The sequence below is a fragment of the Odocoileus virginianus genome, chromosome 3 (genome assembly GCF_023699985.2).
Source record: "Odocoileus virginianus isolate 20LAN1187 ecotype Illinois chromosome 3, Ovbor_1.2, whole genome shotgun sequence".
Classification (NCBI taxonomy): Eukaryota; Metazoa; Chordata; class Mammalia; order Artiodactyla; family Cervidae; genus Odocoileus; species Odocoileus virginianus.
This window is the reverse complement of record NC_069676.1, coordinates 70,508,219-70,532,575: the sequence shown is the minus strand read 5'-3', so window position 1 is coordinate 70,532,575 and position 24,357 is coordinate 70,508,219. Positions and strand designations below refer to the sequence as shown.

General features: G+C 38.8%; 1 protein-coding gene across 2 annotated transcripts; it reads right to left on the bottom strand.

Moving 5' to 3' along the window:
* Positions 1-7,819: 7,819 nt before the first annotated feature.
* Positions 7,820-24,055, bottom strand: MAT2B (methionine adenosyltransferase 2 non-catalytic beta subunit). Of its 2 annotated transcripts, none has more exons than XM_020901587.2 (7): positions 23,893-24,055; positions 16,283-16,477; positions 13,556-13,670; positions 13,217-13,369; positions 10,229-10,422; positions 9,257-9,370; positions 7,820-8,748 (listed from the first exon to the last, which is right to left on the bottom strand). In XM_020901587.2, exons 1-7 carry the CDS (start codon positions 23,920-23,922, stop codon positions 8,578-8,580), a joined length of 972 nt encoding a protein of 323 aa, XP_020757246.1. In that variant the 5' UTR covers positions 23,923-24,055; the 3' UTR covers positions 7,820-8,577. The 2 variants fall into 2 exon arrangements, with proteins under 2 accessions (XP_020757246.1, XP_020757236.1); XM_020901577.2 differs by lacking the exon at positions 23,893-24,055 and adding an exon at positions 21,282-21,458.
* Positions 24,056-24,357: the final 302 nt, after the last annotated feature.

The following is a 24,357-nucleotide window of genomic DNA, read 5'->3' as shown; positions in this document are numbered from 1 at the left end:
GACCTGTGACTGTATTTGAGGGTGAGAGTGGGGAGCAGCTCACCAAGAGAGAACATGGTTGACAATGGAGAGAAAGAACATTAATGAAGACAAACTGGGAAATCAGAGTTGTCCTGTGGATAGGAATATTCTGCAGTTTTTCATCAGCTTTGCTGCTGTTGTTATTCTCTCGTCTTTTAACAGAAAAAGCATGACTTTGTTGAACTATCTCAAAAGCAATCATGTAAAACAGTCAACTCTATACAATCTGCACTCCTATGAGAGGTTTAGTCTACCTTCCTCGGCTCAGGCAAAGCCTTCTGGAAACAAAGCACCAACTTGGATTCCTAAATGAGCTTCAGTCCCCGTGGTTCAGCTACTCAAAGCTTCCAGCAGCACAGAACCTAATAGTTCATGCTCCACAGCTGGGTTCTGAGCCTGGGGCTTCCAACGACTTTTCGCAGAACTTCATGATTGGTTTGCTTCCATGGGTTTTGGATCAAGAAGATGGAAAATGAGCACAAGATTATTTGGAAACAGTTCATATTTAAGAAATCTTCAAATGCTTTTACAAACAAAAGTGGTCTATGAATACTGTATAACAACCCTCTAAAAACTTCCCACTTGCTAATGTTTATCTCAGGAGGAAAATTAGCAGCGAGTACACCCATACTTCAAAAGTTAGGAAAGGGGAGATAAAATCCACGGAGTCTGGAAGAAAATCACTTTAGTCAGTGGAGAAGAGCAGTTCATGAGGGAAGGAAACTGTATTTGAATTTCCCAGCATTGTGGTAATTAAGTGTTCTATCTAGATGATCCCTATTTTTGACAGAGTATCCCCAGCCTCCAGCACCCAAACCACCAAGCTCTGTCCCCACCAATTCATGATAAGCCATCCCAGGAGCATGTACTGTTCTGCAGCCACAGGGATGGGGTTATGCAGACTGAAGATCACCTATCTTTAACGCATAAAGCTGAAACCAAATACAATAATCTCATGAACACTCAAACAAATCAATGCCTTCAGTCACCATCCACCCCCATTCTCTTGTGGCATCGATGGTGACCCTCACACTTCATTCTGGAGCCGAGCCTCCCTTCAGGGCCCACACATTAGTAAGTCCAATTGGCCATTTTTTTTGTTGCAGAGCTGCTGGTTTAAAAATCAGCATTTATAAAGAAGCTTATTAATGCAGTAAAAAGCCAGGACAGAGATGTAATAAATAATGTTTTGAATTACAGTTTGGACATTTAAAAATGCTCTGGGCTCATTTTCATGAGGTATTTGCATTTTTAATAGGAAAAAAAAATTCTCTGAGCTTCCAGTCCCAGGTTAACAGCCTCATTCAAGTTGTAAATTTTTTGTAGGAGCAATTACAAACTGTACAAAGATTCATTATTTCTCGAGTACTTTATCAGGACATTTCCCCATACATCTAATTTGTCCTGTCTGAAATGTAACTTGACATAAGGGATTCTCTTAATTGCTTTTGAAGCCCTTCCAAGATAATCAACAGCTTTTTGGAGGATGATAAAAAGACAGTAGACAATATTGCCAGTTTGCCTAAGGATCGCACGCTGAAGTTTACGTTTAAGAGATAGCAAAGAAAGGCAATAATTGCCTCTTACGCTATTCAGTATCTCTATTTTAACTTGGTTTCCAGTTAAACAGCAGTGTCTAAGAATAGTAGGAAGAAGATGCCCCATTTTTATCTGCCCCATTCCAATGTCTTGTCACCTTGGGGGTAGGGGTAGGTGCAGTCCTTATTTACAAATGGACAAAAGTATAGTCTTTTTATTCTAAAGAATCCTAATCAAAGATTAAATAAAACATAATCAAATTTGGGGAGGAGAAGAAACTGTGTCAAAAGCTGGTTGTGTTTCTGCAAACCACCACTTAACAATTAAAGCAAATGATGGAATACTTTTTTAGAACCGTTTTACCTTGAGTTTTCAAGCTGCCAATTCTAAATAATTCCATTTTTTAGTTACAGAACTATTATCTAATATACATAGTTGGCAGATTATGGTTCCCACAGATGTCCACACCTTGACACCTGGAACCTTATAAGGCATAATAATAGACTTTGTAGATGTGATGAAGGCTACTGACCTTGAGATGGGGAGATTGTACTGGATCACTGGAAGACACCCCATCTACTCAGATGCATCTTTAAAACTTGAGAACTTTTCCCAACTATGGTTCAAAATATGAGACAGAAGGGTTAGAAAGATTCGACCTGAGGACTCAAAGCCGCTGCAGGCTTTGAAGACAGGACGGGGCCAGGAACCAAGGAAAGTGGTGGCCTCTCTAAGTTGGGAACAGCCTTCAGTTTATAACTAGCAACAAAATGGCGCCAGAATGGCGTCATTCCCACAGACGCCAGAAACTGAATTTACAAGCAACCCAAATGAGCAGGAAAACTTATTCTTCTCCAGAGCCTCTGGAAAGGAATGGAGTCTGGAGACACTTTGATTTCAGCACAATAAGACCTGTGTCAGAGTTAACTACGCAACTATGAAATAATACATTTGAGCTGTTTAAGCCACTATATTGGTCGTAGTTTGTTAAAAACGCCCAGAAAAACAATATGCTGTCTAAAGCAAAGTACTCTATTTTGGTATCCAGATCATTTTTGTAACACAAGATTAATATGATTTGTATTATCATCTTATCATTTAGTTAGTACCACCCTGTGCAATGGAAATTCAAATACTGCTGGCTTAAGTAAAATTAAATTATATCTCACAAATGGAAAATACACAAGACTCTAGTGTCCTTTTAGGAAGCTGACATTAACTTAAGAACACCAGGGCATTGGATAAAAATTATTAGCTTTGTTTTAGATCAACAATGTTAATATGCCATGCCGACCCTTTATCATCTCTCAAGAACTGCTCTTGGCAGGAATCACAGAATTGATTGTTCTCAATTTTAAAGCTTAGCCTTGGCAGTCTGCAATGTAAGAAGTCCACAGGAGCTCAAGGAATATTTAAATCTTTTCAAATAAAAGATACTCCAAAATGATAAGAAAATAAAAATCACTTTTTCCAGATGACTGCAGGCAATATTAATAGCCAAAATTAAAAGGTTAGTTTGGTGTTTTCACTTGTATTAACTGATGGATGTCCTTTTCTAAGATATTATGCTCCAGTGTATTAACTTTCCCAAATAAATAAAAGCATAGCAATTCACGTGAGCCTGAAGATCACAAGAACTGTTATGGAAGGCACAGAAATAAGAAAACCAGGAGGCTTCAGCTCATAAAGATGGTCAGGAGGAGATTCACCATCTAAGTCTATAAAATCAACAAAAGTATGATGTTTCCTTTTAAGATGGTAGATAGAATACATGTATGAAATTTTGTTTCCTCCTAAAATCCTAGTTAAATATATAAAGACACAAAAATAACAAGGACAGGAAGAACACAAAATGAAACAAAAATAACAAAACTTTGGAAGCTGGAAACCAAGGAAACTATGGTAAAGGATTGAATCAACACCCCCCCCCCCTCCCCCAGAGCTGGATTGTAGCCAATGGTTGCAAGAGCTGAGAACCAAGGCAATTTACTCTGCAAACCCTCCAAAGGCTCAGAACCAGATGGCCCAATCTTGGGTGAAAGGGACGAAGACAGTAGAGAAAAATGCACGAAACTAGATTCCCAGATCCCCTTCCCAACACCTCCAGATTTCGGCACGTCTCTCCTCTGGATAGTCTTAACACAGATGACTTCTGGAGTGGAGTACTGGAGGTGAGATAGGAGGGGTGAGGATGGAGGTACCCGACTTAAGTCAGAAGAAGTGAATGTAATGCAAGAGGAATGCTAACTTGAGGACTTTGAGCTGTGTGGGAACTCTAACATAATCTAGCAAGGAGTTTGACATCTTGGATCTAGGTCTCTACTGGACGAACAGTACACTCTTAAGAAAGACTGTTATATAAAACGCAAAACTTGGCTCCAACAGCAGTCCTCTATACTACTCATCATTGAATCGCTAAGCTGTATTAACTCCAGTATGAAGAGGATGGTATGGGAATCCCTGGATGCTGTGGGTACCACCCGCCCGACTGGTCACCTTCTGACCCTTTCTATCTTCAGCATCTCAAGGGAGGTTAAAGGCATCACAGCCATGTGTTCAGTGCTCTGCTCCCTGTGGCAACACATTTTTTTGTGATGAAACTTTCACTTTGATACATACCCCCTGAAATGGTTTAATAGTACAGATCTCAGGCTTCCTCTGTCACTAGTCACCAGACCACTGGCAGCCAGGTCTTTGCCCTCCAAGTAGGGGACTGGAAGACCCTTTTCTGAGGAATCTGGCCTGCCCAAGAGGAAAAACCTGAAAATCATGACAATGACAGCCACACCCCCACCCCCATCTAACAATCCGAAGCACTAACATGGTCCTAGAATAGTTGTTCTCCTTTGGGATGACCTTGGTCCCAAAGAACACTGGGTGATGTCTAGAAGCATTTCTGACTACACGGGTGTGGCTGCTATCTAGTGAGTAGAGGTCAGAGGTACCATCAATCATCCCTCAATGCACAGGCAGTCCTCCTCCAGACATTCAGCAGTTCAAGTGTCCTTTCAGCGTCTCACTCTCCATCATGACCAGGCAGTCAAGGATTACCGGGCAGCTTAACAAAGCTAAGCTTCTCTAATAAGAGAAGAAAACCGACTAAGCACATGACTATCCCTCATGCTGCTGAGAGACACGGAAATACAGCAGATAGACAAAGGTGCCATCTCATGCGGTCTTAGCTCATATAGAACAGTTTTTTTTTCTTTTTTTTTCAATCATCCATCCTTGTCCGGGGGCTTCCTTGATAGCTCAGTTGGTAAAGAATCCACCTGTAATGCAAGAGACCCCGGTTCAATTCCTGTGTCGGGAAGATCTGCTGAAGAAGGGACAGGCTACCCACTCCAGTATTCTTGGGCTTCTCTTGTGGCTCAGCTGGTAAAGAATCCACCTGCAATGCGGGAGACCTGGGTTTGATCCCTGGATTGGGAAGACCCCCTAGAGAAGGGAAAGGCTATTCATTCCAGTTATTCTGACCCAGAGAATTCCACAGACTGTATAGTCCGTGGGGTCACAAAGAGTTGGACACAACTGAGTGACTTGCACTATCCTCGTCCACTGGTTTCAATGTAAATTCTAACTACAGAAGATGAGTTCTGCAGTCAATAACCCTCATTATTCGTTCAACTATCCAATGACTTACTACATACTCAGCACATAAAGTCTGAGGCTGATACAGTGTAAGAAGAAAAAGAAACTATTTCCTGCTCTTCAACAAGCCCAAATGTTTGACACTTCCTAGCCAAGTTTTAGCATCTCATATTAAAATGTTTTGAAGTCTCCAAGTCCAGTTTACATTTCAAAAGGTAATGTTTTGTGAGTTCTGTAACAAACTAGGGAAAGCCTGCTATAACATTCCACACAAACAACTAAGTGACCCTGCTGTAGACCACAGACTGACAAGCAACACTGTAAATTAAATACATTTCAATAAAAAAGAAAAGGCACACGACTATAAAGACACCACATACTCAAAAGCACATCAGTAAGAAACTGATTCAGTCACTGATAAAAGGGAATAAATGCAGCCACAAAAGACTACCAGGCACTTTCTCTCTAATCTGGCACACACTGGATTGTGGGGGCTGCTGATAGTGGCTCTTGGGCTGGGACGGCGTCCTCCACCAGGTGCAGTGGCCCACACGGTCACTGGCATCAGGGCCATGGCCTAGGGGTCAGGGATACTCAACTGGCTCACGGAGACCTGTGTGGTGAGGGGCACAGGAGGGGACCTGGTGTGATCCAAGAATGGCTCTTATAAATGACTTGAGCAAATGTTGAAATTAATGGGAGCTATGTTTCTCACTGTCAAAGAAAGTACCTATGAGAAGACAGAAGCTAAATAAACCTTGTGGAGCAACACTGGAACTGGAGGCATCGACGTGAATCATTGGTTTCTTTATGCAGAGATGTCAAAAAGGTCAAGTCTTCATGAAAGAGAAAAAGAGACTAAGCAACTATTCCAGACTGAAGCTAAAGCAAGTAAGAAATGCCATGAGTAATCCTGGATTGAACAGACTTACAAAGGACATCACTAGGACAACTGATGAAATATGAATAGGGTCTGTGGATTAGAGGAGATCATCGTATTGATGTTATCTTCTTGACTTCGATGCTTCTATTATAGAGTTACGTGGACATGTATTCTTACCTTTAAAAAACACACTTAAGTTTAGATCCTAAGTAGGTGACTAGGCATCATGACTCCACTTACTCTTAAATGGCCGAGGAAAAAAACACATGTATCATGTGTGCATGTGTTAAAAAAAAAAAGAAGAAAAGAAAGAATAAATGACAGGAAAAATATGGCTAAATGCTGAGAGTTGGGGAATATGTTCGAGAATTACAGGCATTCTATGTGGCACTATGGCAACTTTTCTGAGACTGAAATTTCAAACTGAATAGGGGAAAAAAAGGACATTCTCTTTAACTATATAAATCCCAAGGTATTTTAAATGAAAAAAGCAACACACAAAAAAACTAAGTGTAGTAAAATATGTATTTTGCTATTTAAATAAAAAAGGGATGCTGAGAGTATGAACATATACAGAGAGTAACATGCCAGATCTGAACTACATTGATTTCTTCCACTGATGAAAAACTTGGGGTTTAAAGGGGATCAGGTCTGGCTAGAGAAGATTTTTTTTTTAATGTGAAAATCTGAATTGAGTACTATGTGAAGTAAAGTGTAACTCAGGAAAAAAAACAAATCCAGAATGCTTCAGTAGTTGCCAAATACAAGTCCCAGGCTGGTTACCTCAGAAGGACCTAAAGAACATTTAAAACTACATTAGCAGGTCATCAGTTTCAGAAATTCCATTTCAGTGGGTCCAGCATAGCACTCAGGTAGCAGTAAAATTTCCCTGCTGCTGCTGCTGCTGCTAAGTCACTGTAGTCGTGTCCGACTCTGTGCGACCCCATAGACGGCAGCCCACCAGGCTCCCCCATCCCTGGGATTCTCCAGGCAAGAACACTGGAGTGGGTTGCCATTTCCTTTTCCAATGCATGAAAGTGAAAAGTGAAAGTGAAGTCGCTCAGTCATGTCCAACTCTTAGCGACCTCATAGACTGTAGCCTACCAGGCTCCTCCGTCCATGGGATTTTCCAGGCAAGAGTACTGGAGTGGGGTGCCACTGCCTTCTCCCTAGTTCCTAATAAAACATAACATGGTTTGGGAACTGAGGCTTTAACCAGATCACCCAGACCTGATCCCCTCTAAGCCCCAGATTCTAAGTAAATTAGAAATAGTTTTTGCCCAATGAAATAAGATTATAATCTAGGGAAAGAATACTTCACAAGTGAAATCAGAAAATCTGAAAACCAGATTTGTACTGAACTCTGAATAGAAGCCAAGGCTCACCTGTTATTCTTTCTTTCTGCTTCCTTATTAAGGACAAAAAATACTGTTGAAGTCAAAGTAACCTATTACTTGGTACAGAAAACACATTCAAATACCCTGCATTCATCAGAAGGAACATTCTTTGTAAATATATTACAAGAGTACAGCTATTTACTTTTCATTAAGAAAAATCAGTGGGTACAAGTAAATACAGTGTCTGTAACATTCTAGATTTCACGTGGTAGATTCACCAAGGCTCATTTTATTACTGTGCTTTGTATTTTAATGTACATTAACTATATTCTGCATCAGATAAGAAGGTGGTTTTACATGGTAAGAAGGAAATTTTAAAAATTATAGCAACAAAACAGTTTAGTCCTTACATTTCAAAAAAGAGAAGTAAATACGAGAAAACGAAGCATTACCATGCCAGTAGTACGTATTTATTATTATTCATGAATGGTCAAGACTTACAAGGCCCATTACTGTTAGTATAACCGCACATATGAAATATCACTTAGTGACATGGAGTGAAAAGGACAGTTTCATATATATTTAAAAAATACATACACATACACACAGTCTCTCTCTCTCAAACATTCACCGTTCACTGCTACAAAAGCAGGAGGTATCAAGCTGCAGGAGTTCCAATATACATAACATGTTGAAATATCTCAAGCATAAAAACTGCACTTAGGTTGCAAAAATAAAGTTTCTTTCTTCAAACATTTTGATCTGAGCTCAAGCAAAGCAAACAATGAACACCAATGATTTGTATGCTATTTAACACAATTTAAAACATAAAAGGATACACAGTTGTAAAAGTCCTGAAAATGTAGAGGTTATTTATAGGAATGAACAATGCATTTCTTCCCCCTCCCCCAAAAAAAGTCTACAGCAGATGTGTTTCATCCTGGCTCCCAAATACTTGAAAATCATAATTTACTATATTCACACAGCAAATTGAGGCAGAACAAAATGAGAAAATCATTACTTCAAACAAGGTATTACTGCCCTTAAGTTTCCCCAGACAATTCACTAGTGCAAGAGCATCATTTACCTGAAAGATCATGAATCACAACTGAAGAGCACTCATACAAAACTATTTCCTCTTTTCTTTAAAAAGTGCCATGACTTCTTGACTTCTCGTTTTAAAAAAACACCACCACCACCCATACACTAATGAAAGACCGTCTGTCTCCATCTCTTGTCAATGAGGAAAGGCCAGAGTGACTCTTTGATTCCAATTCGGAATGGTGTTCGCTGGCCAATGCCCAAGGTCTCCAATTTGGAGCAATCAAGCTGAGCATTTCTCGGACGTTGTGCTCCTACGACAGGGCTGTCAGTTATCTTTAAAATAAACACACAAAGTCAAAAATAAATGAGAAGCCCCATGATGAGGTTTTACATTCCCTATTTCCTTTTGCCCTCAGTGCAAGAAATATGATTTGATTCCTAGAAAAATAAATAAAACATCTGCCGCAATCAAGAAAACACTTTTTCTATAAACTTCACCAATACACATGGGCTCCTTTTTACCTGGCAATTTAGAGAAAATTAACAATAGAAACTGCCAACATACAAGCAAAGTTCGCTTTGATTAGTGCTGGAAAATAAAACTTATCCAATACTTTTAAACAACAAAAAAATGTTATCCATAGAACACAACAGTGATGGACCTGGACTTCCAAGAAGTAAGAACGCTACTTGTTTGTCTGTCTGTTTTGGCCAAGTACAGCTTGAAGGATCTTAGGTACCTGATCGAGGATTGAATTGGCCTCAGTGGTAAAAGTGCCACGTCCCAACCACTGGACTGCCAGGGAATTCCCAAGTAAGGTTCTAAACGCCATGTACTTACCGGTCTTAAGTGGCTGCTGGGGAGGTTGAAGGCGTCTGCAATTGCACACGCCATTTCATACTTAGTCATCTGTTCGTTTCCAGACCAGTGAAAGGTTCCCTTAATTGATGGATCCTGATAAGGACACAAATAGTTCAAACTGGTTTCAAACTTTCTGAGTGGAGTGAAACAGCAACTGTGACAAGACAACTAACTTAAACAGGTCCAGGAAATATGATGTATTATACCTTTCTGGAATGCTCTACACAAGATATCTAAAATCAAATTCCTATAAATCTCCCCAGTTAAAAATGGAATATCAGTTTCTAGAATTTAGCCGTAAGGATTTTTTTAAAAATAAATTGTTAGTGGCTCTGATTTTATTTAGTGGAAATCCTAAAATGATTACAGATTTTTATGAAACACAGACCAATTCAACTAGCATTTTCAATTATCCTAAGAAGCTAACACCAAAACTTAACAGAACCATTTTTCAGGATGAGTTAGTTAATCATAACAGCTTTAAATATTGTCATGGTATGTATTTTTAAAAAATATATAAATTTTGATGCATTAAAAAAACCAGTCATGCTACTATAAATATTCTAAAATAACTCAGTCTCTAAATTTTCTTTCTGTAAATATTCTATTTAGCTCTTTTTCAAATACTTAAAATGAACTATTGTTCAAATATCTAAAAGAATAATTATAACTTATTCTTACAGTGGCTGAAATGATTAAGGCTCTTCTGTGCCACTACCTAGATCTTAAATAGACATTACTTAAGACAGGCTTCTTACAAGACATCAGGCAAAGAAAATACAAGTTTTCAGTTATCTTGCAGTAAGACAATGACAAATGGAGTCTATAGTATTTGAGAAATAAAATCAAATATAACAGCATAAAGTTTTTATTATTCACAAATACAGCTACTATCCAACTACTTTTGCTTGGTGTCCTTGTAAATTTTGAAAAAAGCACTTTGGTTCTCACCAGCATCCTCTTCTCTGCTAGCTGACGGCACACGGTGGCCACGTCTTTGACGTGGGTGGGGAACCGCTGTTGCCAGTGGTCCATGTTGGCGGACTTGTTGCTGAACTGCACTTTATCAAACATAACAGTCACGGCACTCTCCTCAAGCCTCTCAACGTCTCCGTACAGAACAGGAATTCTCAAAACGGCAGCTCCTAGAAAGTAATAAAAGCAGATAATATTTCAAAGCACACTGGTTCTTAAGTCTTGCTGTAAGATCAGAGTGTGTGGATTCAAGATACATTATCACAGAAAACATGAAATATACCAGAATGACACAGCTCACCTATTTAAACAAATGTGAGCTGGAATATTTTTAAATGTCTCTCATGTGGGGTATTTTTATAATTATATAATTTCTTCATTATTGTGGCCATTAAAAATAAAACTGATCATGACAATTTCAACAAGTTATTCCTAGATTCCTATAAGGAATAAGAAGTTATTCCTAGTCCCTGATTATTCCTAGATTAAAAAAATGCAATAATGGACATTTTGGGGACAAAATTCCTACATAGATTGTGTATTGCATTAATGCTAAATTTCCTAGGTGTAATATAACTGCACTTGTAATTATGTGAAGAACATCCTTGTTGAAGATACATGGTGAAGTATTTTGGGCTCAAATTCAATGAGTTCAGGAAAATATAGTGTACATGTAAAACGTGGCAAAATATTAACAACTGGTGAAATATGTATAAAGGGTATATGAGTGTTCACCACATAGTCCTTGAAAACACTGACTAAGGAATTATGAGGTATTTTATGTTGGTCAATACTGAGGAGTTTTAACAGACTAATTTACAGTAATTGAAAGTCAATGAAAACTATTTTCAATTAACTTACTAAAGAGCTGGGCAGATGACTTCTGAATAACACAGGTCTGAACAGTGTGGTTCCACTTACATGCAACTTTTTTCATGCAGAATATCATGTATAAGATGTACTGAAGTGGAAAGCCTATCCTTACATAGGCATAAGGTGAGTGATATTTAATATAAGGTTAATGTGCTTTCTTAATGTTTCATAACTTCGTTTTCAAAGAGTTACATTACCATACAGTACGCCTTGTCTCTCTTGTAACTAGAAAAACTCCATATCAATCTATCATCACAGGTAAGTGGTTTTTAAAAAGAAAATTAACAGTATTAAGCTATATTATGAATGACTGCAATACCAATGCCAATAGTTTTATAATGATTCATTCACTAGTGTATAGGCGAGGCTACCATGAAGCAATCGTTACTGATTACACTGGCTACCACTTATGGCTTCTTCCTTACTGACTCCTGAATCATATCTGTAAATAAATAGAAATTTCTTCTCAGACTATCTTCATTTTTGATGTGTAGTCTTAGTAATACATGACACGTATAGTGTTTTGTACCATATAAAACAACACTAATGTAGTTACTGACAATTCATCTTGTAAACAAATGAGGTAAACTTACAGTGTTGATATAATACTATATGTAATTTCTCTTATGATTTTCTTAATGTTTTCTTCTCTCAAGATTACTTTAGGAATAGTATATAATACACGTAACACAAAATATGTGTAAATTAACTCTTTATGTTTTAGTAAGGCTTGGCACAAGAGCTGCTGTTTAGTTGCTAAGTTGTGTCTGACTTTTTTGCGACCCCATGGACTGTAGCCCACCAGGTTCCTCCATCCACGGGATTTCCCAGGCAAGAATGCTGGAATGGGTTGACAGTTCCTACTCCCAGGGATCTTCCTGACCCAGGGATCGAACCTGCATCTCCTGTTTTGGCAGGAGGGTTCTTTACCACTGAGCCACCAGGGAAGCCCCTCTGTCAAGAGTAGGCTGTGAGCAATTAAGTTTCTGGAGAGTCTAAAGTTACACATGGATTTCCGACTACACAGGGGTTGGCAACACTAATCCCGGAGCAGTACAAGGCTCAGCTGTACGCTAATATATATTCAAAGACAATTTCCAAAGTATAATTTATAATAATAATAATAATAATAAATGATAGGTGTTAATATGGTATGAATAGTAGGGGATGTTTCTCAAGGATGTAGTACAGTCTAAGGCAGTAGTTTCAGTGCAAAGGATCATTAAATCAGATATTATGCAGCCAAATTGATATGAAAAAGGTATCCTAGAGATGGCTCCATAAGAAATGAAATGCATGTATGTGGGGGGAGAAAAATCAGGTTATAAAACAATATGCACATATGTTTAGAAATCCACAAAAAATACTTTCACAACTACACTTACTGCTTCCCTGAGGAAGCACTGTAAGAGAACTCTACAGCTTTAGATTTTTAAAAAAAAACTTTTAAGGAGGTTTTTTTAATAATTAACACATTAATGTGTGTGTATATATATACAAACACATAGGAAAAAAGAAAAACCATACAAATGACTGTGGATATACAAACACAGGAAAAAAGAAAGACCATACAAATGACAGAATACTGCAATCTAAGAAAAATGATACTGATCTTTTTTTTTTTGAACGATTACAAAAACCTGATTTATTTTCTATCTATAATGGTATTGATGTACACACTGATACTGGAAATGGTCTGAAAGGATTCATAAATTCTTTTGGATTTCAAAAACTCTTGTTTTTCTTGTTAACTACATTCCCTAGTTTTTCTCCAATGGATTTATGTTCCCTGACTAATTAAAAAAGACAAAACAAAACAAAACAGGAACTTCACTGGTGGTCCAGTGGTTAAGAATCCGCCTTCCACTGCAGGAGATGCGGGTTCAATCCCAGGTCCAAGAGCTAAGATCCCACATGCCACAGAGCAACTAAGACCATACATCATAACTAAGACCCAGCACAGCCAAATAAAGAAAAATAACTAAATAAATATTTTAAAAATTAAGATACAGACACACATACACACAAATCTTAAACAAAAAAGGAATCCTCAAAAAGAGTCAGGGAGCTAACTAAAGAGACGTGTCTTACCTAAATTGTTCTCCAGGACAGCCTTTTCTCCTTCTAATTTTGTTTTGCCATATAGATTTAGGGGATTTGGTATGTCTTCCTCTCTATAAGGTGGGTTTGTTCCATCAAAAACATAATCAGAGCTAATGTAGATTAGAAATGCTCCAATTGCAGCTACAAAAAAAAAAAGAGAGAAAACAATCTATTAAATTACTACACAACCTGACGCTTTACTGGAATTTGTAACAGCTTATTCATTAAAAGTATAACAAATTTCTTATAAGCCATCTAAAGAAGTTTAATATTTGCACACACAGCAATCACTTAATTTTTATGAAGATTTTATAAAGTTGTCATTACCTGCTTCCTTAGCTAAATTCCCAGAAGCATTCACGTTAAGTTGAGAAGCAGCATCTGGGTGATTTTCTACAACATCTGGCCTTCTCTCTGCTGCACAATGTACGATGACGTGAGGCTAGAAGTTAAGCATTGATGTGTTTTTAGCCCAAAAAGGAATAAAAACAGAAGAACTATAGCCTTCCAACAGCAAATTAATTCATAGAAAAATGTTTATTAAAACATTCCTTCAACTAAAGAATCATTCTAATTTTTAATGTGGTTTTGTCACACTTCCCTTTTTCAACGTTCAAACTTCCTTAAAAATATATGTAGGCCCTGAGAAAGGAAGAGCAATCGAGCAATCCCCAGGCAAAATCAGACAAAACTCTGGGGCAACAACCAGGCTTCTAAACCAAAATAAGCTTCATCCCCTCATCTGAGCGGGAGAAAAGGGCAATCATCTATGTCATTCACATGACCTAAACAGTTAAGTCTGTGGGAAAGGGAGAGGAATAGCAATTGCAAATTAAATTCATAAATTCTAATCTCTTAAATCCATCATTTAAAGAAAATTAAGCATCCATAAAAACTATATTGCCAGTTAAGTATTTAAGTATGCCACCTATATGCTAAGCAGTGTGTGAAGATCAAGGATTTCACAATCTAATGGAAAAAATGGGTATGTAAAGAGACCGTTTCAATACCGTATGACGTGAAGGTCCTTGGTAGAGACCGGGCATCTACTTCCCAGAGGAGCTGAGTCAGAGTTAAGATTTGGGAAGACCAGTGATCGGAAGGGCTCATGTACCCACACACGAAACTTCCTCCTTCTCAGAAATTGCTTGAAGAAGCATGACCTGAAAGTTGCTTTCAAACTGACATGTGCATAAGCTGGGATGGTTCTTAAAATGTGCAGTCCTAGGCTCTACCACAGGCTTACTGAATGAAAATCTCTGGGAGTGAGACATAAGAACAAGTTTTCCAAGTGATTCTGATGTAATGTTCTTTGAGTCATATTTTTAGAAAGAACCTGAATTCCTGATTTCACCTCTTACTCAGAGTTGTAACAGAACCTAATTCTTTCTGTAACTTTTCTGTAACCACGGCCAACGAGTTGTTTAACCTCTCTGAGCCTTTGTGATCTCTAAAATGGAAATGAGTCCCTTGGACTGCAAGGAGATCAAACCAGTCAATGCTAAAGGAAGTCAACCTTGAATAGACAGTAAAAGGACTGATGCTGAAGCTGAAGCTCCAATATTCTGGCCACCTAATGCAAACAGCCGACTCACTGGAAAAGACCCTGATCCTGGGAAAGATTGAAGGCAGGAGGAGAAGGGGCAACAGAGAATGAGATGGTTGGATAGTATCACCGACTCAATGGACATGAGTTTGAGCCAATTCTGGGAGAGAGTGTAGGACAGGGAAACCTGTCCTTCAGATGTGCTGTAGGCAATGGGGGTCACTAAGTCGGCAACTAAACAACAAAAACAGATATGAGAACATCTGTTTTGCAGTAACGTAAGGTTAACAGATACTATTTTCAAAAGGATATGCAGCGGAAGGAGAGGGTGGGACAAAATCGAGAGTAGCAATGACAGATATACCATCATGTGTAAAATAGCTAGCTAATGAGAAGCTGCTATGTAACATAGGGAGTACTGCTCCGTGACAGCCTTAAGAAGTAGAAATGGGGTTGGTGGCTCAAGGGGACAGACACACACACACACACACACGGCTGATTTGTGTAGTTTTACCGCAGAAACCAACACAACTCTGTAAAGCAATTATCCTCCAGGTAAAAAAAATAAAGAAGGAAAAAAAAAAGGCAAATATTTTTACCCTCAAAACAAGAAAAGGATTTGCATAGAAAGCGGTTCTTAGAAGAGTAATTCACAAACAGAAGCTTTTTACAAAATGCTTCATTTTCTGCCTTTTGTTAATTTGTATCTCAACCTAATTTTTTAAGGATGACATACTTTTTGATCCCCTCAAAAAAAAAAAAAATGTGCACTGTATACCATTGTTGCTTAATAGGTTAAAAGCTTAAGTACTATAACTTCCTTGAGAACAACAGTTTTTATATCACCCAGACAGAATCACTGCAGATGGTGACTGCAGCCATGAAATTAAAAGACGCTTGCTCCTTGGAAGAAACACTATGAACAACCTAGACAGCATACTGAAAAGCATAGACACTGCTTTGCCAACAAAGGTCCATCTAGTCAAGGCTATGGTTTTCCTAGTAGTCACATACGGATGTGAGAGCTGGACCATAAAGAAAGTTGAGCACCGAAGAATTAATGCTTTTGAACTGTGGTGTTGGAGAAGACTCTTGAGAGTCCCTCGGACTGCAAGATTAAACTAGTCCATCCTAAAGGAAATCAGTCCTGAAGTTCATTGGAAGGACTGATGCTGAAGCTGAAACTCCAGTACTTTGGCCACCTGATGCGAAGAGCTGACTCATTGGAAAAGACCCTGATGCTGGGAAAGATTGAAAGAAGGAGAAGGGGAGGACAGAGGATAAGACGGTTGGATGGCATCACCGACTCAATGGACATGAGTCTGAGTAGGCTCTGGGAGTTGCTGATGGACAGGGAAGCCTTGCATGCTGCAGTCCATGGGGTCGCAAAGCGTCAGACATGACTGAGTGACTGAACTGAGACAATTCTTAATAGTTTCTTGCTTACCAGCTGAGCTACCAGGGAAGCCCCTTAATAGTTGACTTATGCGTTAAAAAAAAAACCATACCTGAAAGTCATAAATGATGTGATGAACTGCATTAGAATCCAAGAGATTGACCTGCTCAAATTTTGGTCTTGCTCTTCTAAAACCACAGCCAACGGCATGCCAATTATTCTGCTGAAATTCTTTGTACACAGCTCTGCCAAGAAGCCCAGTGGCACCAGTAATGAGAACCCGCCTGTTGGGGATGTTAACTTCCTCCTAAAATGTGAAAGAGGAGAAAAGAATTAATTAATTTGAAAATAGCCTTTCAACAAAATTAGCCATCTTCATTCACTAAACATTTCAAGTCTGAGTTATCTGCTTCATGTCCCATATGTATAAGTCTTAAGTTAGAACAAAGATCAATCAAACTGCCTCAATAAGTATGTCACTTAAGAGAAAGTTTTAATAATGCTTCCCAAGAAAAAGAACCTAAGATGATACAGCAACGAATCACCTAGTCAAACAGATTTAGATTTCCTAACAGTAATAATGGAAAAACTTATTTTTAGGATCAATGATGTCCAAAGTAGTAATAAACACCAACTTTATGTTCTTCCATTTATAAAAATGCAGTTTAAAGCTTACTTATTTCTGCCCTGATCAAACATTAGGGTTATATTCTGCTAACATGTTTCCAAACCGACAGTTTTGCTCTTCAATTTTTAATCTCAAGTTTCCTTTTAAACCTCATTGACTTTATCATACTGTGATATGTCCAAATTAGAGAATTTCATATTTCATAGAAATTTACGTGGAAGAAAAATAAATTTGGTCCTTATAGAACTAACATTCTAAGTTTAACTAAACTGGTAAATATTCCTACACTGACTCTAAATTTACCTATTTAGACCAGTTAAAACTAATAAAACATAAGTAGAGAATAAGAAAAAAATAAATATTTTAAACTCATCTATGTCACTATTGTGAAAAAGGAAAAATTGCTCACACACTAAAATTTAAAAAAGAACTACTATTTAGGAAACAATTCCGATTATCTCTACATAGAAATTTCCCTTCTTCCCAAGATAGATTAACGCCAAATATTCTCACAGATATTTGAATTAAGAAAACACTATTCAAAACAAAAAACAATTTTTATTAGTCTATCAACTTGGAGCCTTTTACATTTGAAATGTTGGTTTAGTCACCTAATTCTGAGCTGTCAAAAACCTTAAATATACACACAATAACCAAAGATCTTTTTCCCCTAGCCCTTAAGACAGCTAATTGAACGGATTAAGAAAGAAAAAAAAAAAAAAAAAAAAGGCCACCTAAATCAAGTATGTCTATCAAAGGAAAAACCAGAAATGAAAGGGCTGACAGAAACAGAATAAAGGTAAGTTTTTAAAGATATTTCTTCCTTAATTCACCCCATTTGAAGGTGTTTTAGAAGCTTAAGAAAAATTAATCTAGGCTCTCCCTTGCAAAACTTGGCTCTAAGTCAAACAATCTATGCAAATAAAGATTTCAGCCAGCAAAATATTTTCTTTGAATTTTTGGCAAGAAAACAGCCCTGCAATGACTGCAATTGTTAAAGAGGTTAAAACAGGCCAGGTCTAGTAGAGATACAATCAGAAAATAATTTGCACAGGATAAATACCATAAAGATCCCTGGGAAAATACTATAAAAGGCCTATGAGTTGGTTTCCTCTGAGTTTCTCACATCACTCTAAAGAAAGAAAGGAATAGACAGTGGTTCTTGGATCAGTGGTTCACAGGCTTTACTCGCCTAGGACAGGAATCAACTGGAAGGCTTTCGGATCCAGTAGATTTGGAACTAGGCCTGATAATTGGCATTTCTAACAAGTTTCCAGGTGGTGCTGGTGATTTGGAAACCGAACTTGAGAATTCCAGGAACATCCAAGAACTTCCTAAAGATAGCTCTGACTCAAAACAAATAAAAAAAAAACTGCCATCTACCCTTCGAGAAGCAACAACCTCGTTACCCTTTTCTCCTTAAAAAGGAAAACTAGAAAAAGAAGTCAAAGACCAAACACCATGCTTGTAGGAACCACAAAATTACTGAACAGTAAAATAAGATCTCTGTGTACTTCACTGGTGAGTGAGGCACATTTTTTCTTCATTTATCATCTGTTCAATGAAGGAAATAAAGATGCATCTTACAAATGTGTTATGGTTTGGCAGTCTTTTTGGCTTTTCAGTGCATCTTAAAATAAGAGTCCAGATATTCTTATAATTGAGAGCATCTAGATTTGATGAAATATAGTATTATGTTACAAACGCAGCGAGGATCTTTAAGGCATATAATATTCTTCACTTTAAAAAAGTATGGGTGGTTGCGCGGAGAAGATACAAACCCTGTACAGCCTGGGATGATTTGTAAGCTCTCTGGAAGAAAACAGCCCATGTTATCTAGTGGTCAGATGTCAGTGTGCAGTAATTTTCTATATTAAAAGAGCAGAGATCTGAAGTACAAGCATTTTCTGAAACAAGAGATTCTGCACAATCCTCTTCTTGAAAACTCTCACTTGAGAGTTTTCCAAAGCAAGGAACCTTAAATCTAAATATGTTACAGGTTTTGCCCACAGTAAGAGAAAAAAGGTCGGAGACAGAATGTGTGTCCTTTTGCTTCTATCTATCGTCTAGTCAAATGCATGCTGAATTTTGTCTCAATCCTTTGAACTTATACTTGGTTTCTTGATGACTAAATTTTATCTCCTCTGCCACAAACTGTAGCATTAAGAAGTTACTCAACTCTACTAATGTAACTCGCTGGTAAAAGGATGCATTTGGACAGATGATTAAGGCTCTTATAGCTTTACAATCCTACAATTCTAACATTTTCCATATTACCCTTCCCACAGAAGATACCTGAATACACTGAAAGAAGTTTGTTTAAACTAACTTTTCTTCTTTTCATACAGTTCTCTTTAGAGAATCAATAAGCATGTTCTGTCACAGTATAGAAGCCAAAACAAAAAGTTTTCATTCTGATTGCGAGTTTTTTGCTGGTTGGCAAATAAAATACACATCACTCTGAAATTAATAGAAGTCAAACAAAAATATCTCTATTTTTGAGTCTCTATAAACAGAACTCCACCTGAAGCATCTTAAAGCACAGTTTTGATTCTTTTAAAACCAGAGAAACATTCCTCTAAAAATAATTTCGGCTCATTACTCTATAAATTACTTTACTTCTGCCAAACACAGGAATGTCCAAACACCTCAAGGAACACTAAATGGAGGAACAAAAAGATGCATAGTTAAACCAAAGCATAATTAAGACCTGAAGATATTCTGTCTTCCTGAAAACTCTATTTCTCAATTTTTATTCTTATGAGTCAAGTATATTAAACAATGACTTTAATTTGCATCTGCCTCTTCTCCTATCAACTCACAATTTACAGAATTCAGTAACACCAGGTGACCAGATTTATACACACACACACAAAAAAAATGTTTGAAAAAGTAAGTACATATAAATAAATGAAGAGTCATAGTTCTTATTATGCCATCAAATCAAATAATAGCAAATTCTAAGGTACAGGACAATAAAAGGCTCCTCCAAAATGGTCCAAAACAGTACTCTGGGACAGTGGTTTCTACTTTAGCACACTTGGATTAACGTCTACTAAAAATGTTCTAGAGAAAGTCAAGAGTGAAATATCACAAATATTAAAGTAGGATCTTAAGTTTTAGTGGTAAATATAACTATACTTCGCTATTTTCAGAACCTCTTCAATCTGGCAAAGTTTCACATTGATTTATTTGATTCTCACAACATTCCCCTAGAGACAGATCTTTGACTAGACACTCCTGGACTTTGAGAAACTTTTTAAAATACCTAGGTCACACTAGTCTAAACTTCCACTGTCACCGTATTGTACCCCACGGCCAGTAATACGAACAGGAACCACCACAGTTTATTTCTCTAACAAACTATAACACAGTCCCACTAGGGAGTTTTAACTCTACAGCTTTTGAGAGAAGCAAATACGTGTCAAGCTTTTGGTTGTGCAATTTGAACGAATGAAAACGCATTTTTATTTGTTTACTGAACTCACTGTTAAAACTAATTAAGCTTTATACACACACACAAATGCATACACAGTTCACATATATAAGCAATATACAATTTTAGGGACTCAGCATTGTGTGGGGTACACAGGAGCAAAACAGAGGATCAAACAGCCCATCCATCCTAACTTTACTCCCCAAACTCCAAAATGACTTGAAAACACTAAATATGCTATATTTTGAAGGTGTAAAAATTTTGCATTCTCAAAAATAGCCATCACTTACACCTTCTCTTATATCCTTGAGATATACTGATCTCGGCATGAACATTCTTCTTATCCCCAGTACTAGATATATACCCTATGGACTGACGGGAATACTGAGGGGCCTGGAATGCAATAGAGATCGGGATTTATGGAGGAGGTTTAGTTTATGCAATCTCTGGAGTGGTTCAAAGCCTGAGACAGTCAAAGAGATTGTATTTGAATCTGCAATCTTACTGAATGAAGTTGGATCAAAGATCTGCTCTCTTAGTCTCATTTAAATATCTGTAAAATGGAACAAAACCAGTACCTTATAATTATGAGGACTAAAATAAATAATGCATATAAAGTTCACAACAGTGCCATGCATAAACTTATTTCCAATCCTCTTACTACTTCTGAAAAGCCACTGGCCCCTCTTTTCTCAGAGATACGAACAGTTAAGATCAAAAAAGATGAACAAAGGATGAAAACGAAATTTAGAAAGTCAAAACAGCTCAGAAAACCCCTCTTCGTTCCTGAGAGGAGACACGGGAGGCTCGAAAGTGAAACCCGACCTAATCACTTCCTGTCGCAGGGGCTGATAAACAAAACACAGAAGAGTGTGCACCGAGGTAAACAAACTCGGCGGCGCCGCCCTCGTCTCCTGGGGCCTCCGACTCTGGGAGGATGCGTCTGGAAAACCACTCGAGCCCCCGCCACCAGACTCTTCCCGCTCTGCGCACTCGGTTACCACGAGACGTCTCCCCACCCCGCAAGACCCGGGCCAACTCCCTCACCTCCACCAACCGGCAGTCCCCGGGAACAAAGTGGATAGAGAGCTCTTTCTCCCGGCCCACCATGCCCGCCGTCTTTGCGCTGTCGTCGCCGCAGCCGCCGCAGCGACCGCCACTTCCTTCAGCCCGGGATCGCGGCGGGCCGCAGCTCCAACCTCCCCTGGGCCCGCCTACCCTAGGTCCGGGCCAGCCCCCTTTCACCGCTTCCGGCTTCCGCCGCCAAGACCGCGCTTCCTAATTGGCCACGCTCCGCCGACGCCCCTGAAAGGGGGCGGACGCGCTCGGGACGCTCCCAGCCCACGCGCCAACTCTTAAAGGGATATAGGAAACAAAGGCCCTGGTCTTAAACTGGGAATACGAGTTTTGTTTTGGGGCCGGAGGGGGACATGGGGGGCGGGGGTCAAGAATATTTTGTGTGTTCTTCCTTCTCGACTATGTAAGGAGTGAATTGGATCGCCCAGACTATGTGCGGTGTCTAAGAATCAACTGAGCACGTGATACCTAAAGCGGGATAGAGGTGGTGGTGGTGTACTCGCTAAGTCGTGTCCGACTCTTGCGATTCCATGGACAGAGGAGCCTGGCAGTGTACAGTCCATGGGGTTCTCTAGGCAAGAATACTGGAGTGGTTTGCCTTTTTCTTCCCCAGGGGATCTTCCCAACCCAGGAATCGAACGGGGGTCTCCTGCATTGTGGACGGATTCTTTACCAACTGAGCTACAAGGGAAACCCATAAAGCCGGATGAAACACTTTCAAGTCTTGGTGGGAGGGGTGAAGCGGGGAGAGGAGACTACACAACGTTCTGTAACTATAGAGCATTAAAAGTTTTTCTTGAGAGATTGAGAGAGAGACTGGAATAAAAACAAAAGTGTTGATATCGGCGTCGTTAACACTTAAAAGAACACATTTCTCTTTCTGGCATGCCAGAAAGTAGTACGCGTGAAATTCCGAACGTGTCAAACTCTTAACTAGTTAAAAATAAAAACACCTAGGAGGCTGGGGGACGAATTATTTGGCTGCCCCTTCAGAACAAGGATTTTCGGACTTTTATCAGTAATTGGTGAATGAGTTATTGTAGGAGCCTGCGGGCTACAGTCCATGGGGTCGCGGTCTGACACAACTTTGCGACTAAACAACAATAACTGGGACTCTGCATTCTAGTCAACTAACCCGAGTCAAGATCAGCCTTTGAGAAGCACCGCCTTACAGGTTGCAGCGTCAAGCTGCGCTAGGCGAACCTCCAGCACCAGGAAAAGTAAAGGAACTAGGAGAAGAGAGTCATGCTGAACCTTCCACCACCTGGATTACGCTTTTTTCAAGTGACATCAGAAGCGGCCCTAGTAGGCAACTGCAACTGATTTCCAGTTCAAACCCGAAAAGTTGCTTGTAAAATTTATTCGCAAAAAACCCGAGTATGGAACGCATAGGTTTTGCCAAATTTGAACGTAAATCTGTACTGTTCTCGTCCAGACACGCAGGATTCCAAAGCCTTTAAAGTCGCCCACAAACGTGATTACTGCTTGGGTCTTTCTAAAACATATTTTCATAAACCTTTTTTGGTTTAACCTTAAGAGCTCAACACTAAGCAGCCTTTAAAAAAATTTTTTCCACGTCTGAGTCCGGTGACTTTCTTTCCTACCCAACCCCCAACAAGAACTCATTTCCTAGTTACTGTAAGAGTAAAGTTTCTTTGGAACTGCAACAAGAGAGACTGAGGCTTCACACTTTTCTATTTTTGTTTTACTCCAGGCTGTTAATCAATTTAGCATTATTCAGAGTCCTTGAGAGAAACCCTCCAAAGGGAAACCATGCATAATTTGCTAACAACAAAGAAATGGTGTGGGTGTTGGGGGAGCAGATTCAAGATCCTCTTGATCGTTTTTTAAAAGTAATTTTTGTGAAGTTTCTAGTTGAAGCAGTAATGCAATCTAATCTTTCCAGAAAAAAAAAAATTCTGTCCTACTTGAAGACGATTTAAGGACTTGCATATACAATTAGCATTTTGATTTTCAGAGCAGCCTTATCTGGAGTGAGGAACAAAAAGTTTACTTGCCTACATTTGAGGATCTGGTTTAATATTTGCCAGATAAAACTTGGGTATGGGTCTAGGGGCACATCTTCGTACTTGGGTTTTAATCATCCTTTTTAAAAATGGAAGTTTCTACATGAATGAAAACGCCATTGTTATACAGACAATATCCAAGTTCCTGTGGTGGCTAAGTCTATAAATTTAAATAGAGCAATCTAGAGATAAAAGTTAGGTTAGCAGGTTCATTGCTTGCCAAGACAAAGAAAGCCTGGAGCACCCAACTATAGATAAAAGCATTATTTCTATAGAACCTTCACCTACATTAATGCATTTTAATCTGGTTAAGTGAAACTGCTGTTTTGGGTTATTTTTTTCAATTGAGACTTAGCTGAGCTCTCCGTACAGGGTCAATAATTAAAGCTGTTTAATTATTCCAAGTCCCAAAGTTATAAATCTTAAAGAAATGAATGACACTTAAAAAAAAAAAAAAACACTCCCTTTTCGGCTTTTACGTTCCCAGACGTTCACTGGGATTCTTGTAAAGAAACTCTATAACAGACTGCTTTTCTTGAATAGCTCACTCTTACCTGTTCCATGTTCTCCGGCATTTCAGGCATGATTCCAAAATTATCTGAGGAAAAAGATTTGAGATGGGTTTCTGCCTTTGCCTCCTCGGGCCGGGTCTTTGTTCTGCCTGCAGAGAGCGCAGGCACACGAAAACGTGAGCCACAGCTTCACTCGACCTTTGAAATTAGCATTTTGAGTCGGATCCCAGAATCTCGTGCAGCATTCCACATTGCAGTAAACTGGCAGCTGATTCCCCGTGACAGTCTTGAAAATACCCAATGAGAAGTTTCATGTTGTACTGCCAGCCAAATAAGGTCCATTATCAAAACCATTAGGAGAACCAACTTAGAAAGAAATATAGATACAACCACAAAAAGCCTCCTGTGAAGACTTGTTGCAATTTTCTCTTGCGAAAGAAAAGCAAGAGCCAGCGGTTGGAAAGCACGCAGGCCACGCAATTGATTCCTATTCTGAAATAGTTTATT

Coding starts and splice junctions, on each gene's coding strand:
- MAT2B (XM_020901577.2), bottom strand. CDS start 21,344: ATGGTGGGCCGGGAGAAAGAGCTCTCTATCCACTTTGTTCCCGGGGAC. Junction 13,370..13,555: donor GAATTTAGCTAAGGAAGCAG/GTAATGACAACT, acceptor TTTTTTTTGTAG/CTGCAATTGGAGCATTTCTA. Junction 9,371..10,228: donor TAGCAGAGAAGAGGATGCTG/GTGAGAACCAAA, acceptor TGTCCTTATCAG/GATCCATCAATTAAGGGAAC.